The sequence below is a fragment of the Garra rufa genome, chromosome 21 (genome assembly GCF_049309525.1).
Source record: "Garra rufa chromosome 21, GarRuf1.0, whole genome shotgun sequence".
NCBI lineage: Eukaryota > Metazoa > Chordata > Actinopteri > Cypriniformes > Cyprinidae > Garra > Garra rufa.
In genome coordinates this window covers 645,817-665,547 of record NC_133381.1, presented here as the reverse complement: position 1 = coordinate 665,547, position 19,731 = coordinate 645,817, and the positions used below count along the sequence as shown (strand labels likewise).

Here is a 19,731-nt window from a genome sequence, read left to right as displayed (position 1 = left end):
ATTTATATAAAGTAGTTCTTAATATTAAACTTTTTTTTATTAAATTACAATGAAAAACTGTTTTTAATTAACATTTTACATATCATATAGTCATATAAAGTTTTTTATATTACAAATATTTTAATGAATATTACAAATATTAATAGGCAGTAGTTGTATTTTAATCAAAAATAAATGCTTTTAGTTAATGTTAATTAAAAATATTTAACAGTTAAAGTTAATTGTTAACATTTTTAAATATTATAGTTATATAAATAATGTTTCTCATATTAAAAATGTTTAATATGTAGTTTTACCCGGCCGCTTTCTCGCAGGTCTCAATCTCGTCTGGAAGGTTCAGCAGCTCTGTATGGTTTAATTCAGCTTCCTGGAAATCACAAGATCCACAGACATTCACCCCAAATCACAGAGGCCAGACAAAGGAGAACATTTAAAGATTCAATGGAGTAATTCTTCCAAAAATAAAGAGCATTTAGTCGCTCACACTTAAAACAAGGGTCAAAGAACATGCTATAAAAGCACTTCAGTCATAGGAACCTACAATTATGGTGCTTTTTTGGAGCTTGACAGTATAAATCATTCAACAGCGGCTCTGAGATGTTTTTGTGTATATATATATATATATATATATATATATATATATAAGAAATTCAAATAATTAGTATTTTAATATTAACTATTAAGTGTGACTTAATGTTTTTTTTATTAAAATGACTACTGACTTAATTTTTTTTAAATTAATTAAAAATCAAATTATTGTAATAAAAGCAACTATATATTTACTAATTATTTAAATAATTTAATTTGAACTAAAAACATTTTAAAATGATTTAACTCCTAACTATTGCCTGTTGATTAAAATGACCAAAATGTATTAAAATTACAATTATTTTTATTATTAAAAATAGCTTTATCAATAATTATTTAAATAATGTAATATTAACTAAAAACATTTTTAAAATTATTTAACTGACTATTTCATATTGATTAAAATTATTTTTTTTTTTTTAATTTAAATTCAACTTTGTTAACTAATCATTTAAATAATTTAATATTAACTAAAAACATTTTAATTATTTAACTACTGACTATTGGCTATTGATTAAAATGTTATTACGGTTTTTTAAAATTATTTTAATATTAAAAACAACTTTATTTTAACTAATTATTTAACTACTGACTGCTGCATATTGATTAAAATTGTATAAAAATGTGTTGTTATTTTTTTATATTAAAAACAACTTCATATTAACATTTAAATAATTGTATATTAACAAAAACAAACTACATTTACTGACTATTGCCTATTGATTAAAATGTTATAAAAATGTATTAAAATTACAATTATTTGTAATATTAAAAACAACTTTATATTTATATAACTATAAAATTTTAAAATGTTAATTAAAATAGTTTAAATTAAAAAGTTCAGTTCTAACAAAAACAATAAGTTTATATTAATTAAAAACATTAGATTTTAACATTAAAAGCAACTTTAAGTAAAAATTTTTTTTAGTTTTCTTTGAATAGTTTTCATATTTAGTTACTATTAAGTTTAATTTTATTTAGTTTTAGCTCAAATAAAATTAGAGTTTTTTTAATATACATTTTATTTTACTGAACTACTTAATTTTATTAGTTGTTTTTAATGGTTTTAGTTTTGATTTTAGCTAATAATAATAATAATAATAATAATAATAATAATAATAATATCCAAGGTAACACTAATTCTAATACATATTAAAAATCTGATCTAATATTTATATTAATTATTTTTCTAATTACTGAAACTTTTTAAAATAGTTTTAATGTTTTATTTTTGCCTAGTTTTAGTCATAAATAACAAAACTGCTGACATTTACTGTAATGTTCTAGAACGGCAGCTGTACCTCGAGGATGTGATGTAAGAGTGTGATGCGGCTCTTGTTTGCTTTGGTTTCAGTGAGTTTGAGCAGGGAACTAATCTTGAATCCCTCAGCGTTTCCTGTGTGGCTTCCCTGGAAAAGAAGAAAAATTCACAAAATGAGGAACTAAGACACTAAATACAGTAAACAGAGTCTGTATCCAGGGTGATTTGGGCATTAGAGCCACAGATGGCTTCTGAACAGCCCCAATCTCTCTCTGCTGCTCTCTGACAATTTGTAATTTTTCACAAATTTAGAAGCGCTTTCTTACATAGTTGAGAAAGTTTCCAACGTCGAGGATGAGTTTGCAGAAACTGGGCAGCAGTGAACTTTTCCTGAGATCTGTGGAGGGCACACGATGTTCAAAAACATTATTTTGGGTGCATAAATACATTCTGTGCACTAAAAAAATACTGTACACGAAACAGTAATGTAAGAAAAAAAATTCATAAATGCATTGATGATTGCAAAATTTTGTGTGAACATCTCCTGTGTAAATTTATTTTCAGAAAGAGAACCTTTTTTTTAGTTTGCAAAATAAAATACAATTAATTAAAAAAAATAAGTAAAACACACAAACAAAAATAGAAACACAACAAAATACATAAAATAAAACAATATAAAATAAACAAAATAACAAATAAATACAAATTCACAAACAATACAAAACAAATAACTAAATAAATAGATACAATTTAAACAAAAATAAAAACAAAATAATAAATAAACAAATTAATGCACAAAATATATATATATATATATATATATATATATATATACACACATACATACATACACACACACACACACAAACAAACATACCAATTATTAACTAAATTAAATAAAGAAAGAAAATTAAAATAAAAACAAATAACTAATAAATAAAATGCACAAACAAAAACAACAAATAAAACAACAGAAAACAATAAATAAATAACATAAATGAAATAATTAAACAAAATGCAAAAAAATAAAAAAATGAATAAATAAAAGCATAAACAATAAATAAAAATTAAACAAATACACAAAACAAAATACAAATTCACAAACAACACAAAAGAAATAAATCAATTAACTAAATAAATAAATAGATAAAACTTAAAAATACAAAAAAGTAATTAATGCACAAAACAAGCAAATAAATACACAAAACAATATCAATCAATAAATAAATATAAGCACAAACAAATAAAACAAAAACACAATATAAAATAAAATAAAAACAAATAAATGCACAAAACAATTCAAACAAATTCACAAACAACCCAAGACACAAATAAACAAACAAATTAACTAAATAAAGAAATAGATACAATTCAAAAACAATAAATAAATAAATACAAAAAAGTAATTAATGTACAAAACAAGTAAATGAATAAATACACAAAACAATATCAATAAATAAATAAAAATACACAAAAATAAAACAAACAAACAAAACAATGTAAAAAAAACCTAAAGAAGAAAGTCGGATGTTTTTAAAGCAATTTTTTCAAGATTTCAAAGATTTTTTAAAGTGATAATCTCACTGCATATTTCAAATCTCAAGATGTTAAACCTTACTCTGCTGAAGATTTGAAGAGGATTTGAAGTGGTTTATACTCACTCTCACAGGCCGTCTCCATCAGCTCCACCTTGGGCTTCAGGATATCCAGCACAGACAGCGTTTCCTCACACAGCAACATGCATTCAATCCTCAGCTGGTAACTAATGACAGGCAAAACAGACTCAGTCCTCCATAATAACAGCTCCTTATGCACATACAGTATTAAAAAGAACAACAGATGAATTATTAGAGACAGTTTACCACGGTAAAGCCAGTAGCAAGAGGTAAAAGCGATCCACATTAGCCAGTTTGTCCATCTCTCCTTGAAAGGATTTCAAGTTATCGATCTGGAGAAGCAGAAGGAATAAAGTTAAAGCAAAACACTCAAATAAAAAACACTTTTTTTCCATTACAATTTCAGGTTAAATGAAAGGTAACCCAAAATTTTTGTAATTAAAAAGCATTTGTAATTAATTATAATTATAAGACTTATATAATTCAACTATTTTTTTTTAATGTTTAACAAATTATATTTTTTCATATTGCTATAAAATCCATGTTATTTTTTTCCCGAACTCTATTTTTTCTTTGTAATTTTTCAGGATTCATTTTTTCCATTTCAATTTTTTTAGGTTAAATTAAAGCTTGTGTAATTAATTGTAATCATGAGACTTTTTTTTTTTTACAAGTTTTGTTTAATTTTTATTAACGTTTAATTTGTTAAACATTTAATTTTATATTAATTAAATCGACGTTTCTATGAAATTATTATTATTATTATTTTTTTTTTACACAAATTCAATTTTTTTCCCCCAAATAAATTCAATTACAATTTTTCAGGTTAAATTAAAGCTTAAACTAAATTTTAGAAATCAAAAAGCATGTGTAATAAAATATTTATAAAATGTTTAAATTACATCGTGATGAAATCCATTTTATTTTATTTTTTTCTTTACAAAATCCATTTTTATTTTTTCCCCATTGTAATTTTCTCACCAATTCATTTTTCCCATTACATTTTTTTTTAGATTAAATTAAAGCTTGTGTAATTAATTGTAATCATGATACTTTTTTTATATGTTTTGTTTAATTTTTAGTTACGTTTAATTTTGGTTAAACATTTAATTGTATATTAATTAAATCAACGTTTCTATGAAATTATTATTATTATTTTTTTTAACACAAATTCAATTTTTTTCCCCCAAATAAATTCTATTACAATTTTTCAGGTTAAATTAAAGCGTAAACTAAATTTTAGTAATCAAAAAGCATGTGTAATAAAATATTTATAAAATGTTTAAATTACATCGCGATGAAATCCATTTTATTTATTTTTTTCTGTACAAAATTATTTTTTCCCAATTGTAATTTTCTCACCAATTCATTTTTCCCATTACAGTTTTTCTGGTTAAATTAAATTCTAGTAATCAAAGAGCATATGTTATTAATTAAAAAGCAGGAAAGACCGCATATTAACTCTAATGCAAATGTCAAAAAGACAGAAAACATCAATTGAAAGCCTCGTTTTGATTTGCAAGTATTGTAAATGATCATATTTTATTGTAAAGTACCTCGTGTTTTTCTGGAAGCAGTTTCAGAAGCTGTTTCAGGGACTCAACGTCAAACTTCGAACAATCTCCTTTCTGCACCATCGACACAAACTCTTCATTAGAGCTGTTTGTGAGTGAAACAAATTAATCATCTTAAACATCTTTCACAATCCCACATAAACACATGCTAACTAATCCAAAACGTCTGATCTTACCACTTGAACTGCTTCAGAAAGATATTCAGGTTCAGATTCTTCTTGGGATCGATGAAGGAAATCTGAGAAACAGGAGAAAATTGTTTGATTTCAATGTTTTTTTGTGACATCAAAATTAATTGCATTTATTTAATTCATGTACTTATTGTCAATTATTCATCAGTGATGTTATTCTAAGGGCCCTAAGAAACGTATTTTCATTTTTTATCCAAATCCAGTTTTTTTTCCCTGATGTAATTTTTTAGGATTTGTTTTTTTTTTCTGGTTAAATTAAAATTTTTATTTACATTTAATTTTGGTTAAGCATTTAATAAATTGTTTAATTGCATGTGTTTTACCAAAATTTAAATTTCTGTTTTTATATTTTCCCAAACTTCCTGTTTTTTTCCCTGTTCTAATTTTTCAGGACTAATTTTTTAGGTTAAATCAAAGGTTCCAATGAAATTTTAATAATCAAAAAGAATTAATTAATTATAAATCATAAGACTAATACAATTTAATTTATTAAATGTGACATTTTCACATTCCTATTAAATCCATTTTATTTTTTTACAAGTTCTGTTTATTTTTTTTTTTACATTTTTATTTACATTTAATTTTGGTTAAAAATCTATCAAATTGTTTAACTGCTTGTGTTTTACCTAAATTAATGTTGTACATTTCTATGAAATTCATTTTATTATTTAATATCTTTTTCAATTCTGTTTTTATATTTTCCCTGTTCTAATTTTTCAGGACAAATTTTTTTCCATTACAATTTTTTAGGTTAAATCAAAGGTTCAAATGAAATTTTAATAATCAAAAAGCATGTGTAATTATAATCATAAGATTAATACAATTTAACTATTTATTAAATGTTACATTTTCACATTCCAATTAAATCCATTTTTTTTTTTTTTACAAGTTCTGTTTATATATTTTTTTCATTTTTATTTACATTTAATTTTGGTTAAACATTTAATAAATTGTTTAATTGCATGTGTTTTACCAAAATTAAAATTTCTGTTTTTATATTTTCCCAAACTCCCTGTTTTTTTCCCTGTTCTAATTTTTCAGGACTAATTTTTTTAGGTTAAATCAAAGGTTCCAATGAAATTTTAATAATCAAAAAGAATGTAATTAATTATAAATCATAAGACTAATACAATTTAATTTATTAAATGTGACATTTTCACATTCCTATTAAATCCATTTAATTTTTTTACAAGTTCTGTTTATTTTTTTTTTACATTTTTATTTACATTTAATTTTGGTTAATTTAATAAATTGTTTAACTGCATGTGTTTGACCAAAATTAATGTTGTACATTTCTATGAAATTCATTTTATTATTTAGTATCTTTTTAAATTCTGTTTTTATATTTTCCCTGTTCTAATTTTTCAGGACAAATTTTTTTCCATTACAATTTTTTAGGTTAAATCAAAGGTTCAAATGAAATTTTAATAATCAGAAAGCATGTGTAATTATAATCATAAGATTAATACAATTTAACTATTTATTAAATGTTACATTTTCACATTCCAATTAAATCCATTTTTTTTTTTTTTTTACAAGTTCTGTTTATATATATTTTTTCATTTTTATTTACATTTAATTTTGGTTAAACATTTAATAAATTGTTTAATTGCACGTGTTTTATCAAAATCATCGTTTTACATTTCTAAGAAATTCCTTTAATTTTTTTTTTTTTTTTCCCCCATTCCCATTCCCAGTTTTTCAGAACTCCATCACAATTTAAGTTAAATCAAATTCAAGCAATCAAAAAGCATATGTAATTACTTGTAATCGCAAGACTTCTACCATTTATGAAATGTTCAATAAAAGTGACATTTACATTTCTATGAAATTTTTTTTATTTTTATTATTATTATTTTTTTCAGAAATTCTGTGCCCTACTTCTGATTTAATAGTATATTGAGCGATTTTTCAGCTTTTCAGTAATCACACAACTCTATATTTTTAAAGAAACACATGTTTGACTTGGTCTTTCATCAGAATAACCTCTAACCTCAACTTTCCCTCTCAGCTGACGTCAATAATCAATTATTCCTCACAACTGAATCCATTCCTAATGATCAAATCCAGTCCTGCTTTGTGTCTTTCTTCTAGGTGAAAATCTCCTTTCATTGGTTGTGCTACAGTTCAGTGTTGAATGTTCCTGTGAAGGATCTCGTACCTCTTTGGGCTCTTTCTTGACCGTTGCGACTGGGTTCTTGTCTTTGGGTTCAGCCAGCGGCAGACAGAAGAGCTGCTCGATGCTGCTGTAATTGGGCTCCAGCGGCGAATCGCTCGAGACAGACGCCCACATCGAAGGACCATCTTTGAGAGAAAAACATGTACACACTCAGACCTGTGCAAACTAGTTCAGACTTCATACTCACAGACATTTGCATGACATTTTCATTTTCACTTAAAAAAATAAGAAATGTTGCCTTTGCAACTAGCTGTTTTTTATATTTCATTTTGGTAATACTGTGAATAGGATTTTAGTTGTATATTTTCTGTTTTCATTTTATTTTGAGTTAAAATTGTAACATTTTCTAATTATTTTATTTGTATTTTTTTAAATGTCTATTTAGCAACCATCTGAAATACAAGATTTATGTTTTTTATATTTCATTTTGTTAATATTGTGAATTACATTTTTTTTCTGTTTTCATTTTAATTTTAGTTCAAGTTTAGTAATTATTATTATAAAAAACAAATTGTGTGTAGATTTCGCAACTAGTTAAAATTACAAGATTTGTTTTTTATTGTACAAGATTGTTTTTTATATTTCATTTTGTTAATATTTCAAATTTTATTTTTATATTTTCCATTTTTATTTTAGTTAAAATTGTAGCAATTTTGTAATTATTATTTTTTCAAACGACTACATTTTGCAACTAGCTGAAATACAAGATTTGTTTTTTATATTTCATTTTGTTAATACTTTGAATTAGATTTTTTTTATATATTTTCTGTTTTTCTTTTAATTTTAGTAAAAGTTTTGCAATTATATTTGAGCAATTTTGTAATAATTTAAATTTTTGTATTTTATTTTTGTTCATATTTTAAATTAGATTTTATTGTTATATTTAGTTTTTATATTAATGTTGTCATTTTTCTTAGTTTTACTTTTTTAATGTCTACATAATTAGTATTAAGTTTTAGTTGATTTAGTTTTGCCAGAAGCCGATTTAAAAAAATATTTCTATTCTTGTTTACTTTATTTCAAATGATCATTTTACATGGTTTTAGTTACTGATATCATATGTTAATATTTTGAATGAATTTTTTATATTTTCTGTTTTCATTTTAATTTTAGTTAATTTTAGTAATTTTATCTATATTTTTTAACGTCTAGATTTTGCAACTAGTTGAAAGATTTGTTTTTTACATTTCATTTTGTTATCATTTTGAATTAATTGTATTTTTGGATTTTGTATTCATTTAAATTTTAGTCAGTTTCAGTAATTGTAATTATTTTATTTTACTTTTTTAATGTCTAGATTTTGCAACTAGTTGAAATACAAGATTTATGTTTTTTATATTTCATTTAGTTAATATTTTGAATTTTATTTTTTATTTTCAGTTTTCATTTTTAATTTTAGTTAAAGTTTGACTAATTTTATGTATGGTTTTTAAATGTCTAGATTTTGCAACTAGCTGAAATACAAGACTTATGCTTTTTACATTTAATTTGTTAATATTTTGAATTAATTCTCATTTTACATTTTCTTTTCACTTGAATTGTAGTTAAAATTTTACTCATTTTGCTATTTGTTATTTCTAGATTTTGCAACTAGCTGAAATGCAAGATTTATGTTTTTTATATTTCATTTTGTTAATATTGTGAATTACATTTTTTTTTCTGTTTTCATTTTAATTTTAGTTCAAGTTTAGTAATTTTAGTCATTATTATTATTAAAAAAATTGTGTGTAGATTTCGCAACTAGTTAAAATTACAAGATTTGTTTTTTATTGTACAAGATTGTTTTTTATATTTCATTTTGTTAATTTTCTTTTCATTTAAGTTACAATTTTAGTCATTTTGTAATTATGTCTTTTTTTAATTTCTGGATTTTGCAACTAGCTGAAATACAATATTTATGTTTTTTATATTTCATTTTGTTAATATTTCAAATTTTATTTTTATATTTTCCATTTTTATTTTTATTTTAGTTAAAATTGTAGCAATTTTGTAATTTTTTTTTTTTAAACGACTACATTTTGCAACTAGCTGAAATACAAGATTTGTTTTTTATATATTTTTTATATTATTTTGTTAATACTTTGAATTAGATTTTTATATTTTTTGTTTTTCTTTTAATTTTAGTTAAAGTTTTGCAATTATATTTGAGCAATTTTGTAATATTTTTTTAAAATTTTAAAATTTTATTTTTATATTTTGTGTTTTCATTTTAATTTGTTAAAATTGTAGCAATCGTCTCAATACTTTATTTTTATTAATGTCTAGATTTTGCAACTAGCTGAAATATTTTTGTGTTTATATTTAAATTTTAGCTAAAGTTCAGTAATTTTGTAATTATATTTTAGCAATTTTATAATAATTTTTTTTAAATGCTTAGATTTTGCAACTACCCGAGAAAAAAAAAAAAGTCTACATTTTTGTATTTTATTTTGTTCATATTTAAAAATTAGATTTTATATATTAAATGTTTTAATAATTTTCTGTAATTTTTATTAAATTTTTTAATGTCTATATAATTAGTTTTAAGTTTTAGTTTATTAAGTTTCGTTTTTTTGTTTTGTTTTTTTTATATGTATTGTTTATTTTATTTCAAATGATCATTTTACATGGTTTTAGTCAAGCCTGGCTATTCCATGACATATTTACATTCCTATGCATTTGGCTCCATCACAGCCCTGCATGTTCTCAGTTCATGCGTTTTCTGGCAATCCAATCAAGCGTTGGTGTTGTTAGCTTTTCTCACGGATCTCACCGGTGACGGCTCTGGAGTTGAGCTTCTGCCAGTTGAGTTTCTTCATCCGGAGCGTGGGATACGGGCCGCTCTTCACCGGTGCGGAGTAACACTGGCCAACCGGATAAAACGTCCGGGCCACGATCACATCACCCGCTCCTCCTGAACCTGGAGGAGGAGGAGGTGGAGGAGGAGCTCCCATTCCTGGCAGAGGAGGAGGTGGAGGAGGAGCTCCCATGCCAGGTAAAGGAGGAGGAGGAGGAGGACCTGCAGCTCCCATTCCTGGCAGAGGAGGAGGAGGAGGAGGAGGAGGAGGAGGAGGCGCACCCATGCCAGGTAAAGGTGGAGGCGGAGGAGGAGCCATCGCTGCTCCTGGTAAAGGAGGTGGAGGAGGAGGTCCAGCTCCTGTTTTGAGAGGCACTGCTGAGAGAGGAGGAGAAGCCATGCTGGGAAGAGGAGGAGGAAGAGGAGGAGGAGGAGGTGGAGGAGGAGGTGCTAGAGCAGCAGATGCAGTCTTTATGGAGTTGCGTGGAGATTCCTGGTTTTTGGCTGATCTGCAGGAACACTCCAGTTTGTCGTCTTTGGTCTCCGTCTGAATGGCTTGATTCTTTCTTCTGGACTCGAAACCGTCGACCTCAAACGAGCCTTTGGACGATTCCTTAGCGAAGACGAGACGCTGCAGGATCTTCTCACAGGAATCCATCTCAGCTGAACCGACAGAGAGAGAGGAAGTGGTTTAAAACAATACATTTGTATGGTACATTATCAGCAAAACTAAATATCAAAAGACAAGAGTACAATAAACAATTAAAAGCAAGTACATATGCAATTAAATGCATATGGAAAAAAGTAAAATAAATTAATATATAAAATAAAAAAGTAAATAAATACACAAATAAGCAACTAAATGTAAGTAAATAAATAGTTAGATAAGCAGGTGAATAAGTAAATAGCAGGTAAATGTATAAGTAAATAAGTATACAAGCAAATAAATAAATAAAGACAAATCAAATAAAAGTTAATAAGCATGCAGGTTTACAAGTAGAAAATAAAAATAGAGCAATATAACAGATAGAGTAATAAACAGTTAACGTAAATGTATAAGTAAATAAGTATACAAGTAAATAAAATAAATCCGTAAATAAAATACAAGTAAATAAAATAAATAAGTTAAGCATGCAAATATACAAGTAAAAATATAAATAAGTAAATGAGCAATTAAATGTACAAGTAAACAAATAAGTAAATAAAGAACATAAGTAAATAAGCAAGCAAATATGTAAATAAGAAGGTACATGTATAAGTAAATAAGCAAGAAGGTTTAAAAAAAAAACATGAAACGCATAAGTGAAAAAAACACATTTCAAATAAATATACAAGTTAATGAGCAAGAAAATAAATAGACAAGTAAATAAGCTGGTAAACGTAAATAAGTACAAAAGTGAAAGAAACATTACTATATGTAAATATTTAACTAAATAAGCAAATACTTTTTTTTACTTAAAATTAAAACAAGTAAATGTGACCCTGGACCACAAAACCAGCCATAAGGGTCTTACATCTGAAAGTCAAATAAGTAAGTTTTCCATTGATGTATGGTTTATTAGGATAACACAATATTTGGCCTAGACACAACTATTTGAAAATCTGGAAATTAAGGGTACAAAAAAATATATTGAGAAAATCACCTTTAAAGTTGTCCAAATGAAGTTCTCAGCAATGCATATTACCAATCAAAAAAAATATTAAGTTTTGATATGTCTACAGTAGAAAAATTACTAAATATATTCATGGAACATGATCTTTACTTAATATCCTAATGATTTTTGGCACAAGCATATAAGTAAATAAACCAAGATTATGTAAATAATAAGCCAGCAAAAAATGTAAATAAATAAAAAATTAAGTAAATAGAGTAATGATATACCATGGTATTAAATGATTACAGTATGTTATATGGTATTCCCCCCGAAAACAACATCAACAAAAAAAAAAAAAAACACCTCAACTTATCTTGGGACATTTCTACATTAGAGAACGATTTAATAAAACAGCTACATGTTTGCAATCCAATTAAACATAGAGAGAGGCCGCAGAACAACACAACATAAACTTTATTGATGCTTTAGTATTTTTAAACAGAACCCATTCTATTAGAAACAGACTGAAATGCACATCATGTGTCAACTAATGAGGTAAAGAGAGAAACTCACAGCTCTGAGCGATCAGTATGGCCCGGTTAGCGAGCGCCTCCAGCGCCTGCCAGATATCCGCTCGCTCGGGATCCAACAACATCAGCGCCTGCAAGATGGACAACAGCTGCAGAGACGACGGGAAACTGCTCACCTGCAAACACACGACACACCACCAGTTAATCAACACGACACGAGACAAAGAAAACAGAGAAACACCAGCAATGCTGACCTTGTTAAACAGAGATGTGAACACCTCCTGATGGTTGCTCATGTCAATCCCTCCATAAAGCCTCAGGAGCTCGTCCTCATCCTCAGCCATGGCCTCTTCAAACGCCTCACACTGGATGATCAAGTCTTCATCATCCTCTTCTCTAAAACACACACATGCATGCTTTATGGCATATTTAAGCATTCTATTATTGCTTACTGCATTGTTTTATTTCTTTTTAATTTGCTGAAAGTGGATTTCTGCTTTTGGAAACTGTTGCACACTTGTGTCAATTAAACTTAAACTCACCTTAACTTTGGCAGCAGGTGAAGCAGCTGTAATCCTGGCGGATAGAAATGTATGTAAAGTCCATGAATAAACCAGAAATAATGCTCAAAAACATCTAAAGCTCTGTGTTGGGAAAAAAAAAGCTCAGTTGTGTTAAAGCACCAAACAGGAGGCGTGTGCTTGTGTGACAAGCAGGTGAATGCAATTAAGATCTGATCATGTCTGTTTGCAATTGCATACTATCCATACTACTCATACTAGTTTAGTAGTATGCAACAAGTATATCATGCACAACTCACATGAGCTACTAAATTGGTCCAAATGTGCAATATACAATTAGCAACAACAGTTCACAAAGCATACTACTGTCTGAATGGTTGCATACGGCATGCTGTGTGTCATAAATACAAGGCTAGTACTAGTACTTACTGCACACTATGCAGTCAGCAGTATGCTAGTATTCTATAAAGGCTATATTTGGAATAAGGGTTGTGTTCTAAATACTGTAGCATGCTTGCATGCTACTACTTGCAAAAAAGTATGTTGCATACTTAGCATGCAATATACTGTAAGTAAAAACAGTTCGCAAATCATACTACTGTCTGAATGGTTGCATACTGCATGCTGTGTGTCATAAATACTAGGCTAGTACTAGTATTTAGTGCACACTGTGCAACCAGCAGTATTCTAGTATTCTATAGAGGCTGTGTTTGGAATAAGGGCTGTGTTCTAAATATCATGCTTGCATGCTACTACTTACATGCTAAGTATGCATCATACTTTTATGCAATATACAGTAAGCAATAACATTTTACAAAGCATGAATGGTTGCATACTGCATGCTAGTATTCCATAAAGGCTGTGTTTGAAAAAAGGGCTGTGTTCTAAGTAGCATGCTTGCATGCTAAGTATGCATCATACTTTTTTGCAATATACAGTAAGCAACAACAGTTTACAAAGCATACTACTGTCTGAATGGTTGCATACGGCATGCTGTGTGTCATAAATACAAGGCTAGTACTAGTACTTACTGCACACTATGCAGTCAGCAGTATGCTAGTATTCTATGAAGGCTATATTTGGAATAAGGGTTGTGTTCTAAATACTGTAGCATGCTACTACTTGCAAAAAAGTATGTTGCATACTTAGCATGCAATATACTGTAAGTAAAAAGAGTTCACAAATCATACTACTGTCTGAATGGTTGCATACTGCATGCTGTGTGTCATAAATACTAGGCTTGTACTAGTGTTTAGTGCACACTGTGCAATCAGCAGCATTCTAGTATTCTATAGAGGCTGTGTTTGGAATAAGGGCTGTGTTCTAAATTGCATGCTTGCATGCTACTACTTGCATGCTAGGTATGCATCATACTTTTTTGCAATATACAGAAAGCAACAACAGTTTACAAAGCATACTACTGTCTGAATGGTTGCATACTGCATGCTGCTTCACATGCTGTGTGTTATAAATACTAGGCTAGTACTAGTATTTAGTGCACACTATGCAGTCAGCAGTATGCTAGTATTCTATACAGGCTGTGTTTGGAATCAGGGCTGTGTTCTAAATCATTCATTTTTGCATTATATAGTAAATAAATCTTTCATAGTGTACTACTCATAGTATTTTTATCTTTCTATGGCAGAAACAGTTATAGAAGTAAGCATATGTTTAGTTGAACGTACCGATGAACTCCTTGCGCATCTTGTCTCTCTGGCGCAGGCCGTCGGCGCTGAAGATCAGGGCGTTTATGACGCTCACAAGGGTCACCATGTAAGGCACATTATCAGTGGATTGGAGTTCATTCATAATCACACTGAAGCGATACTGCTGCGTCTTCACAGACTGTTAGAAAAACACACATCACGCACACTTTATGTTAGGCTTATTTTAGATATTTATTTTGTATGATTTTGAGATCCATCTTTTCACACTGAGGACAACTGAGGGGCTCATATGCAACTATTACAGAAGGTTCAAACACTCACTGATGCTTCGGAAGGAAAAACCATGCATTATTACATCATATTTTTTCATATATTACTGCCTTTACATGCTACAGAAGATACTTACATGTTTCCCAGAAGACAAAATAAGTTATATTGACCCTGATCTTCAAATTCAAAAGTTTTCACCTTTCAAAGTCTTAATGCATGGTTTTTCCTTCTGGAGCATCAGTGAGTGTTTGATCTTCTGTAATAGTTGCATATGAGTCCCTCAGTTGTCCTCAGTGTGAAAAGATGGATCTCTAAATCACACAGTCATTGTTGGAAAGAGTTCAAATACACGAAAATGCTGAAAAACCAAGGAATTAGTGGGACCTGAAGGATTTTTCTGAAGAACAGTGTTCAGGACAAATATAAACAACTATCACTAAACACAGATAAAAAAACACAGCTGTGGATCATTCAGGTAGCAACACAGTATTAAGAATCAATTTTTAAAGTTATTTTAATAAACGTAACCACTATTTTCTCTTGTGGACTATATGTAAACGTCTTTTTTGTAGGATCCCTCTTATTTTGGTAAAATAATTTACATTTTGCAGATTCTGCAAGGTGTATGTAAACTTGATTCTTGATTTAAGAATGATCAGAGATTTTTGTACTAGAAATCCAAACAAAAATACTGAAATATTGCAGTGCAAAATATCTATTTAGAAGCTAGAGTGTGTAAAGCTTAGTGTTTTGACCCACATGCAATCACACGCTGACATAGACGCAGTAGATGGATTTAAGACGCGTTATCAGTCTCAGCCGAGACGAAACCTCTTCTAAACTCACTGTCTGACCTGATATCAGTCCCTTTATCTGATCCAGACGGAGGAGCATGAATCATATAATCATATAAATCACATAAACACTTGCCTTGTAATGGTCCAGAGCATCTAAAGCGAGTCGGTGTCCCTCTGAGGAGAACATGCTGAGGGCCGCCAGCAGCTCAAACACCTGCTTCTTCACCATAGTGTTGGATGTATCCAAAGCTGGAGGGAAAGGGAGAGGAAATACAGTGTCTTTAGCTTCCTCCTCCATCATTTGAGCTTCCTCCTCCATCATTTTGTCCCTCTCCGCTTTTAGGATGTGTTAGCAGCTCATTTTTGGCAGACGTAATGTGAACTTTGTACTTCTGATGGTTAAAAAAAACAGCCAAAGCATGTGATAGGTGTGAAGATTGAGCAATGCAGATACTGTGAGCTAAGCTTTGGAGGAATGTGTGTTTTGTGAATTTATCTCGTCTACTGGATTGTTAGTGCACGGTTTTAAAGGAACAGTTCGGTCAAATGCTTCTTTTGGATGTAGAAATGGTGATTGCATGACTTCGACAGGCTTGTTTTTTGGATTTTGAACACATGCATCCTTAAAGGAGAAATGTAGAGAAATGTATGCGGGTTTGGAATGACTTGGGGTGAGTAAATGATTCCCGGGTGAACTAAGCCTGACATATGAAATTTTACTGAATAAAATCTTTTTGAAATGAAACAGTATATATATATACATATACATATATACATACAATGTGTTTTTTTTTCCATATCTGACACATCAGGCTTTTATGACTCATAATTTGAGATAAAATCAGACTAACTCATAATTATAATATGAAAAGTAAGATTAAGAGATTTATGACATGCCAAGGAAAAACAAAAAGTTAACATTTTGAGATAAAAGTCAGAATTATGAGATAGAAAAACAAAATTATGAGATAGAAAGTCAAATTTATGAAATAAGTGAATAAGAACATAAAAAGTCGATTATGAAATAAAACATCAAAATTCTGAGATAGAAAATCAAAATTATGAAATGAGTGAATTATGAGATAAAAAGTCATAATTATGAGATAAAAAGCCAAAATTGTGACAAAAGTGAGTTATGCGAAAAAGTCTTATTTATGAGATAAGTCAAAATTGTGAAATTATAAGATAAAGTCAATTATGAGATAAAACATCAAAATTATGAGATAGAAAGTCAAAATTATGACATAAGTGAATTATGACATAAAAAGTCAAAAGTATGAGATAATTGTGATAATAAGATAAAAAAATTTAATTATGAGATATTTGTCATAATTATGAGAAAAAGTCAAAATTCTGAGATAAAAAGCAAAAATTATGACAAAAGTATGTTATGAGAAAAAAATATAATTGTCATAATGAGATAAAACACCAAAATTATGACATAAAAAGTCAAAATTATGACAATAAGGAGTTATGAGACAAATTATAAGAATTGTCAGATAATGAGATAAAAAAGTAAAAAATATGAGATAATTGTCATAATTATGAGAAAAAGGTCAAAATTATGAGATAAAAAGTCAATATTATGACAAAATTGAGTTATGAGACAAATTATGAGATCATTGTCAAAATTCTGAGATAAAAAGTCCAAATGATGACAAATGTGAGTTACGAGAAAAATATGATATAATTGTCATAATTATGAGATAAGTAAAAATTATAAGATAATTGCCATAATTATAAGAAAAAAAGCCAAAATTATGACAAATGTGAGTTATGAGATAAATTATGAGATCATTGTCGAAATTATGACTAAAAAGTCAAAATGATGACAAAAGTGAGTTACAAGATAAAAATCCAAAATTATGACAAAAATGTGTTAGAAAAATAATTGTCATAATTATGAGATGAAAAAGTCAAAATTATAAGATGAAAAAGTCAAAGTTATGACATAAGTGAATTATGAGATAAAAAGCCAAAAATAATGAGAAAAATGTGTTATGAGAAAAATTGAGATAGTTGTCATAATTATAAGATGGAAAATCAAAATTATGACAAAAGTATGTTATGAGAAAAAAATATAATTGTCATAATGAGATAAAACACCAAAATTATGACATAAAAAGTCAAAATGATGACAATAAGGAGTTATGAGACAAATTGTGATAATGAGATAAAAAGTCAATATTATGACAAAATTGAGTTGAGACAAATTATAAGATAATTGTCAGATAATGAGATAAAAAAAGTAATGAGAAAAATGTGTTATGAGAAAAATTATGAGATAGTTGTCATAATTATACGATGGAAAATCAAAATTCTGACAAAAGTGAGTTATGAGACAAATTATAAGATAATTGTCAGATAATGAGATAAAGTAATGAGAAAAATGTGTTATGAGAAAAATTATGAGATAGTTGTCATAATTATACGATGGAAAATCAAAATTATGACAAAAGTGAGTTATGAGACAAATTATGAGATAATTGTCAGATAATGAGATAAAATAATGAGAAAAATGTGTTATGAGACAAATTATGAGATAGTTGTCAGATAATGAGATAAAATAATGAGAAAAATGTGTTATGAGAAAAATTATGAGATAGTTGTCATAATTATACGATGGAAAATCAAAATTATGACAAAATTGAGTTATGAGACAAATTATAAGATAATTGTCAGATAATGAGATAAAATAATGAGAAAAATGTGTTATGAGAAAAATTATGAGATAGTTGTCATAATTATACGATGGAAAATCAAAATTATGACAAAAGTGAGTTATGAGACAAATTATAAGATAATTGTCAGATAATGAGATAAAATAATGAGAAAAATGTGTTATGAGAAAAATTATGAGATAGTTGTCATAATTATACGATGGAAAATCAAAATTATGACAAAATTGAGTTATGAGACAAATTATAAGATAATTGTCAGATAATGAGATAAAATAATGAGAAAAATGTGTTATGAGAAAAATTATGAGATAGTTGTCATAATTATATGATGGAAAATCAAAATTATGACAAAAGTGAGTTATGAGACAAATTATGAGATAATTGTCATAATTATGAGAAATAAATAGTCAAAAGAAAAAAGTCAAAATTATGAGAGAAAACGAGAATTACTGAAATGGAAAATGGAATAGTTTATTGAAACTTTAGATAAAATATTTTAAAAAATTCAAAGCCATATGCAAAAATATGCAATTTGCGTTGATGGCAAAACAAAAATGTGAAGCACCAGCTGAAGGCGGATGTTTGTGCAATTACACTAAAAGACCTTTTACTTGATAAAAAAACTCAACACACTCAAAACATGATATAGCAAGAGCGTCTTTACCCTGCGACAGCTTGCGCACGTATCCCTCATTATCCACGATGAAGTGAATCCCGGCGGACGAGTTCATCACGGCTCTCACGCAGTTCACACACGTCAGCTGCAGCAGAGCGTCTGCGATTCGAGAGCAGGCACGTCCCGACAGACGATCCAGAGCCTCCAGCAGCAGGTCCAGGCCAGAGAGCTCCAGGAACTGCACCATCCAGGTCTGGTCGCTCTTCTCCAGACGCTTCTTCAGGCCTGAGTAGTTGACCACAGTGGGCACCTGCAGCAGACGGATGCACAGCTCGGCGTCTGCGTTCTCCAGGTTGGCCTCCTGCGAGCAGTCAGAGTCCTGAGACGAACCCAGTCGACCCCGAACGGCCGCCCACTTCTTCTGAGCGCCATCTGACTTCCCAGACATTTTGATGATGATGATGATAGATGATAGATGAAGGTCCTGTGAAAGTAAACTGTAGAGAATATAATTAAACACACAATAATAAAAGTTTCATTCAGATTCACACAGACACTCACACAGAAAATCTCTTAACTACAGCCCACCAAAATAAAAGTTTGGTTTTACTTGAAGAAATTATGACAGAAATACATTGCTATATAATAATTTGTATTCGATTTATTTAAAATTCAAAATATGTTTTTATTATTATCTGCACTACAAAACTTGCACACTGTATAAAATGAAATGGATGAAGAAAAAAATAATTCCTTATAATAATAATAATAATAATAATATTTATTTAAAAAAATGCTTTATTATTTTCATTATTATTATTATTTAATTGAGGCACTGTGCAACAGAAGTTGTATACTGTGTAAATTAA

The 19,731-nt window shown here is 28.3% G+C and overlaps 1 protein-coding gene across 3 annotated transcripts in view; it reads right to left on the bottom strand.

Annotated features, from left to right (window-relative positions):
- The window catches only part of LOC141295513 (inverted formin-2-like), a 36,096-nt gene extending 16,761 nt beyond the window's left edge, over window positions 1–19,335 (bottom strand). For 2 of the 3 annotated variants that reach the window (XM_073826735.1, XM_073826734.1), the window contains exons 1-13: window positions 14,517–14,605; window positions 12,853–12,886; window positions 12,565–12,706; window positions 12,354–12,486; window positions 10,162–10,848; window positions 7,392–7,534; window positions 5,216–5,277; window positions 5,022–5,124; window positions 3,712–3,797; window positions 3,511–3,611; window positions 2,176–2,246; window positions 1,890–1,997; window positions 297–367 (exon numbers count right to left, since the gene is read on the bottom strand). In XM_073826735.1, coding sequence (XP_073682836.1) covers window positions 297–367; window positions 1,890–1,997; window positions 2,176–2,246; window positions 3,511–3,611; window positions 3,712–3,797; window positions 5,022–5,124; window positions 5,216–5,277; window positions 7,392–7,534; window positions 10,162–10,848; window positions 12,354–12,486; window positions 12,565–12,706; window positions 12,853–12,886; window positions 14,517–14,604 — 1,829 coding nt within the window. In that variant the 5' untranslated portion in view covers window position 14,605. Of the gene's footprint in view, window positions 1–296; window positions 368–1,889; window positions 1,998–2,175; window positions 2,247–3,510; window positions 3,612–3,711; window positions 3,798–5,021; window positions 5,125–5,215; window positions 5,278–7,391; window positions 7,535–10,161; window positions 10,849–12,353; window positions 12,487–12,564; window positions 12,707–12,852; window positions 12,887–14,516; window positions 14,677–15,698; window positions 15,815–18,910 lie in introns of those variants that run through there. The other variant, XM_073826736.1, reaches the window with a different exon arrangement.
- Between the last annotated feature and the right edge of the window lie 396 nt (window positions 19,336–19,731).